The 7,036-nt window shown below is 43.3% G+C and overlaps 1 protein-coding gene across 1 annotated transcript in view; it reads left to right on the top strand.

The window, feature by feature from the left end:
• LOC137984130 (uncharacterized) overlaps positions 1-3,245 on the top strand; it is a 72,720-nt gene extending 69,475 nt beyond the window's left edge. Inside the window, exon 27 of the mRNA XM_068831346.1 lies at positions 995-3,245. Coding sequence (XP_068687447.1) covers positions 995-1,060 — 66 coding nt within the window. The 3' untranslated portion in view covers positions 1,061-3,245. The remainder of the gene's footprint in view (positions 1-994) is intronic.
• The last annotated feature ends 3,791 nt before the right edge of the window (positions 3,246-7,036 follow it).

Below are 7,036 nucleotides of genomic sequence, written 5' to 3'. Positions count from 1 at the left end.
ACATGCCAAAATTAGCAATGAGATCCTCATATAATTCCAATCAGCTTTGATTCGAATTGAAACTTCGAATACAGATGGTTTACAAGTTTCTACCATGTTACTGAAAAGTACTTTATGCTTTTCTTCCGCAATACCTGGAGAAATATACAAAATTAGCTAGGTATTATGTGCTTTCAAAGTATACAACACAAGCGGAGAAACTGCAGAAACTCGTTTTCCATTAGATCATCGTTGCATGGAGGGCTCCACTTCATGAAAAAGTCTCTTTCCCCACCCCCACCCCCTCCCACCCCCCTCCCCCTCTTACACTCGACCTAGAGTAGCAATTGATACTTGAAATTTGAAAGGTATTTAGGTATTTAAAGTAGTTTTGGAACACCTTGTTTTTGGACGTGTATGTTAAATTAGCAAATGAACCTTGTAAGCTTCAAAAAGACAGGAACAAAAGCGTTAGAAGTCGATCCGCCTGGGTATTTCTTCTACAGCGCTTTCGTAAAGTAAATTGGGTATGCTCTCCATTACTATTCGTCATGGTAATAGATTTGTATGTACTGCACATATCACATGTTCTCATGGCGGTTTACAGTCTGGGGCGAGATCGGACGTCAACCAGTAAAGGGGCCTCTGGCAGCCGCTATCAGTCCCTATTTGATCTCACGTACCCACTCAACCCACACATGAATGTGAAAGATGAAGTCAGAGATAGAGATAGGCCAACACCCTGGTGGTGATAAACGGGAAGGGTTGTTAGACCGCGGGGCTACGGTTAATGTCCGAGAAGACTTGGAAGTCCAACCATTTGTAGATAAAAGTACAAAGGCAGCACTTTCTGCTCAGTTATTTTAAGACCCCGAGTGTTAGTCCGACAGGGGTTTTGACCCCGCATTCTATGAACGCCTGGTGCTCAACCAAATAAAGCACTGGTGGTCAGTTGGTCTGGGTGTGGTCTGTTGTAGTGAAATGTCCAGTTATATCCTTTTTCTTCTTCTTACAGAGGCTCATCAATATGAAAGACTACGACGAGAAACTTTATGAGAACGTGGAAGACTTGATGTTTTAGAAAGCCTTTGATTGTTATATACTTGGCTGATCAATTATTCACACGTGACTTCACTCGTTTATTCATTTTTCAGTTTAAGCGGAATGCTATAGAACCCAAAATGGTATAAAATGCTAATTTTAGAAAATAATCACATTGTTGGTGTACATGTAACCCACTTGTATGTATGACTTGAGCAGCAGTGGATGTGTAGCTCAAACTAGGAGCCTAACTGATTTCATGCAAAAATAAGTGGGATGCCTTTTCTTCAACTTTTTGTGTTGCGCCCAAAGATGGAAAAAAAAAAGCTGTGAAAAGACAGAGCCAGAATGATGTTCTGTAGGAGTGTTTAAAGGAGTTTTAGACCTGATAAACACGACCGCGAGTTTATTGAACGACCTTGAACGTCTTCAAGAACGCTCCACAAAAAAACATGTCCCTCTGCAGTCCAGACAACGGTGCTAAATTTGAGGGGAGGATACTAGCATACAAGAAAACAAGCCGGACCTCATTACTGCCAATGAGGAGTGTTTTATCGGGTTTAAAGCTCATGCACGTGACGTTTTATCGCTGTTGAGTTCATGAATTATTAACGCATTTTGAACGAGAACTGAAGTACAGTATGTGGCCCTTGGTCCGCGAGGTCCTTGGTCCGCGACTTTTCCGAACATGATGTCATATTTCATCGTTAAGTAAACGACGACCAAAAACAAATGTGTCCGATCATTTCTGGATTATTCTTCTTTCACATGACGAAATTTCGGCTTTCCTGCTATCGGTGATTGTGCAGAATTCAAGGTTGTTGACAGGAGTTTTAATTTGTCTTTCTAGAAGGTCTCTACTTTTGCGGCTCCGTAACTTACATGGTTATGTTTACGTGGCTTGTGTAAAGATAAAACGCAACGGGAACATGTGTCTTTTGCAGAACAGATTTATAGATGAACTTATTGCTGCGGTTGGGAACGAATTTTCTGCAGAGTTTTAAACTTTTGTTTTATTGACTCTTGAAAAATATCAACAATTTTCGCATAGGGATCCTTAGTCCGCGACTTATACTACTGATGACCCCAGATAAAGAAAACCTTCAATAAATGAAAAAATGTCTTTGCTTTAACTGAACATTTTTAAAATTTTCCTTATTCATATTTACGAATGGGTTACCTTCTTTTGTATGTCTCGAATACCTGTGCGGTCTTATAATGGAGCTTGTGTTGGGAGACGATCACGCAACTGAAAATAAAAGCAAATTTTATACTCACAACGACATGCAATACGACTGTAGCTGAGATATATCAAGGATAATAAAGAATTAATAAATTTTCATGTTCGTACAGAAATTATCGGGACTCACAGATATTTTTTTTTTGGGCTGCTTACATGATTCGCGGACGAAGGGCTCGTGATTACGTTCACCAGAAGCCCATCTGGAGCGTGCAACTTCCATACTAATGCTAGCCCTTCCCGCGAATTAGGTCAAAAAACAAAGGCAGTTCCGGTTCGGTGACCCTATGACGCCAGCTTAATTTTTTGTAATTGGTCATCGGGCTCCTGTGGGAGTTTCATTCGCTGGAAATTCAATCTAAAAATAAATGGTCTGTGAAAACGCCGTTACACGAACACAGTATAGTTGTAGGCTCCGGATCATGGGTTCCTGGTTCACCTTTTTTCGAATTACAAGAAAAATATTTCACTTTGGAAATTGCCAATTTAATATTATCGCAAGAAACGAAAACTCTATCTTCAGGGAAAATTTCAGTTTGTGGCCTTTTGATTCATGTAAGATATTCAAGATTACCCCTTTTTTGTCGCGGACCAAGGGCCCCATACTGTACTGTTTATCAAAAAAACGTCCTTGCAGCCGTCGCGTCCCGGCGGTTTTTCCATCGTTAATCGTAGTTGCTAAAGAGCCATTATATAGCTAATCAGGTTGCAGTTTAGTATCATTTAGTCTAATTTGCGTCGAACGTTTAAATTGCATCATCCGGTGCAAGACTAAATCAGTTAGCATTGACGTCCTATGAACTCATGTGACCCTGCATCTGTTTGACAATCAATCAAGACGCAAAGGCCATTCACGTGGGATGCTTTATTTTCTTAGAGGAAGAAAAAATATATCGCATTAACAACAACTAGAAAGATAGTGTGCCACTGTAAAACACTATAATTACAAATTCCTCTTTGTGAAAATTGTTCTCAGAAAAGTCTTTCAAGCATCTTGATTCAGCTTTTGGAAGAAAATAAGACCTCTTTCGCGCAAACGGTACTTAGGGGGCGGACAACAAAAAAGGTGAAAAACAGAAAGAAATACAAGACAGCGGGAGGGGGAAAAGGTGTGACCCTTTTGGACACAGTCGAAGTATCCAGGGTTAAATACATAGAACATTGGAGCCAACTGCAAGCATACCCAATCGGTTAACCCTCACCACGCAAAAAAAAACACAAGAAATCTCTTACAATATATTCCGTATTTATAAACATGATTGAATGGCGACAGTCTGGAAACAGATTTTCCAACAGTGTTCATACTTGAAGCATACCAAAATTTTACGAAATGATTGTAAAGAACAACAGATAGATCACCATGCAACACACAGACTCCACGTTCTGCCTCATGAAGGAGGGACTTCTACAGAAAAATCAAATTGGTGAGGGACTAGACAATCCTTTGCCCACAGCCTAGATCTCTTGAAGACATTTACCAACCAAGGTTCTGGGTGGCCACGGGTCTGGGAGGGTAGACATCAAATACCAACCAGTGCGTGGAAGCACCTACATTTCACTCCCAAAGGCGCTGCGAAACAAGAAGGCATGTATCAATGTCCAAAACTGGGACGACGGCCGTTTCTATGGGCTATACTATCGGCCCAGTATCCTGCACCAAAATGCCCCAAAGGCCATACAAGTACCCCACCCAACACGGACTCGACCCTTCCGGCATTTCTATTCCAATGCAATCTCCCCAGGTTCTAAAATTCAAAAAGCAAAACAACTTGGCTGTTAACATATTTGGTTGGGAGAATGAGGGTGTAAGCAGTCTGTGGATGTTCCCCTCATCAACCTGCTGCTCATGGAGAAAGCAAACAAATCCCAGTATGTTTGTGTCAAAGACCTCCAACGGCTCTTTTTTTGAGCAGGGCTGGTACGGAAGGATCGCACGTTACAATGGGTGTTAAAAAACCCCGTCATGGGAGGATGAACAAGCCTACAAAGCTATCCCGACCTGCTATGTGTACCACAATCTACTGGCTAGGGGACAAAGTACGTGACGACTGCCACTTCTTGGGCAAGCACTGCGGAGCCGCCCACACTGCCTGTAACGTCCGACCACAGTTGGAAGCAAAACGGACTTTGATGCCAGTTGTATTTCACATCCCGCAGGGCTACGACTGCTGAGGCCATGGCTACGAGGCCATGTTGAGGGAGAGAGGAAAGATCTCATGCATCCCCAACAATACAAAAAATGTACCTCTCCCATTCCATTTTCCGACTCCGGTTCATTGACAGTGCCTAGTTCTTGATGGCCTCCCTCAAAGAGCTCGCGGCAGCCAGCAAGCCAGAGTGCTTAGTGTGTATGGCCAAGTGCGAACCAAACAAACAGCAGCAGGAGCTCCTTTGCGAAAGAGCATGTACCCCTACGAATACATGCAGTCTTGGGAGCAATCTGAAGAACCCCAAGAAGCCTTGCTCCTGCCAAAGGAGGTCTTCTATTTCAAGCTCTCCGAAGAGCACATTTCCGAGAAAGACTACACCTTGGGGAGTACCATGACCTCTGTATCCGCACCGAAATCCTCCTTCTCGCCGATGTGAACCTTTTGGAAGACCTGTCCACGACAATATAGTTTGGACGCCCTGCTCACTACTACACCATCCCCTACCTGTCTTGGGATGTGCTGCTAAAAACGGCAGGGGTGGAGCTGGAGCTGTTGACAGACTACGACCAACACCTCTGTCGAAAAAGGATTGTGTGGAGGGATTTCAGTGGTTTTCAAGAGATCTGCCACAAACAATCTCGAGGTCAAGGGGTACCACCCAGAAAATCCAAATAGCCACATCATGTACTTGTATGCCAGAGAGATGGAGTCCCCTACCATCCCCTCGATGAGGCTGTCGAACAGCTGTTAGTCGAGTTGTAGGCCTGCTCCCTTGTTTGGCTTGCTGCTCCCCCTGCTTTCGCTATACCTGCTTCGGAACAAATATTTTTTCAAGCGGTAGGCCTAGTATTTGAGGAAATTTGCTATAGTGAACAAAGACATACAAGGTCTCCGACAAAAGCTGCTTTCCGAGCTGGAAAGGTGTGCCAACCGCAAAAATGCTTGGCAATGGCTCATTTCTTTCTGCCGCACATTTGGAATCCAGGTTCGGTGGGACAAAGGAGGAAATTTATTTTCGCAGACTGTATTCACCTCTCCTGCAATAGCGTCCAAACGCCTTTTTTTTTTTTTTGCAGAGCTCGAGTGCCGGATCTCGCCTCGTCAAGATTTTCTATTTTGCCAGAATTTCAACTTGTTGTCCGCTTCTATTTCTTTCTCCGCAACCTTTCCTGCCTTTATAAGTAAGTACATGGCCTCATTTAAGTTATCCTTCTTCATGTGGCATACTGCAAAGTTCTTTAGAGTCAGATGCTTTCCTTGTTTTCAATCTGTCCGAGGTCCACGAACATGGCAATGGGCCACTGCATACTTTGCGTACGTGATATATGTCCAACTCAATCTCGCTCGTCTGAAGAAAAGTTACTGTAAAGATCTGCGATGGCTTTAAGACATTCGGCGGTCATAAAGTGCTTCCCAAGAAAATTTTAAAAGTTCCAACGCTTCTTTTAACTTATTTTCGGCCTCGTCCTATTCTTTACAACGTTTTGCAATTACTCCGGCAAATAAAAGAGTTGCTGCTGTTTCAGTGTGATCACCAAAGTCTTTCAGGCTGACGTTCAAAGCAGTTTCAGTTTCTTGCTCTCTTCTTTTCTTCTCAACAGCGTCCTTTTTATCCGAAAGAAAGCGGACACGACTATTGCGGAAGTACACTTCTGAAAACGCTTTTGTTTGGAATTCAGCATGAATACCTGAATAAACTTTTTCGGCGTCTCCCATTAACTTTTGGTACTTTTTTCTGTTTCCTTCTTTTCTCCTGTCGTCCACCGACTGATTGCAGGTGTCCTTGTTCCAGTAGAGATTAGCGTTGACAGCAAGGCAAGAAATGAAATGTGCACAGGCCAGTTTCTTTCCTCCATCTGAAAAGGCCAGGAAACTTGTCCGAGGCAGTCTTCTGCACAAATGTTTGAATAAGCTGGAGCACTTGGTATCTTGGTGGTCTCAGCTGCTCGACAAGAGATCTGTCTTTCAATTCCTGTAGAACTGGGACTGACTTGTCACTTGTTGTGCAGTCTGTAATCAAAGACTTTGTTTGTGCTTCAGAATTGAATGAGCCAGGAAAGACACATAACAGAACGAGGGCTTTTTTTGAACTGGGTGTGCTGCTTGCCGTTCTGGAGGTAATATTGAATGTGAACGTTGGGCTTGAAAGCGTTCTCATATTACCAAAAGGTCTTTGAACTCCATGCTACAATTATCGTCTTCAAGAACTTCATCTGCATTGTCAAGAATGAAAGTGATGTTCGAGACCTGTTGTTTGCTGTTGGCGGTTGCGTCTGGTTCTTATTGCAGGCGAGTGTCATCAACGAAGCTGCGTCGTAAAAGCTTTTCGTAGAGCTTAAAGAACAGAACAGTACTGCCCGTTCGCAGTCAAGCCTGGAAAATTTATGAGCGGCCTTGCTGACCAGTGTGGTCGTCCAAAGCCCGATCCACCGGTAATCCAGACAAAAAAGACCGGTTCACTTTGGATGGCTTCTGTAACTTGTTGTATCTCTTGCAAACGTACAGCCAAACATCGTCTTAAAGGCAGCGTGGAACTCTGATGGACACCTGTTCTGTTTCACAATGCAGCAAACCGCTATCAAGTTGTTGCCACTGATTGACTCGTTCCTCCACTCGAAGTTATGTG

The sequence above is a fragment of the Montipora foliosa genome, chromosome 13 (genome assembly GCF_036669935.1).
Source record: "Montipora foliosa isolate CH-2021 chromosome 13, ASM3666993v2, whole genome shotgun sequence".
Taxonomy (NCBI): Eukaryota; Metazoa; Cnidaria; class Anthozoa; order Scleractinia; family Acroporidae; genus Montipora; species Montipora foliosa.
Note: the sequence above shows the minus strand (reverse complement) of the source record. Positions and strands in the feature narration are given on the sequence as shown.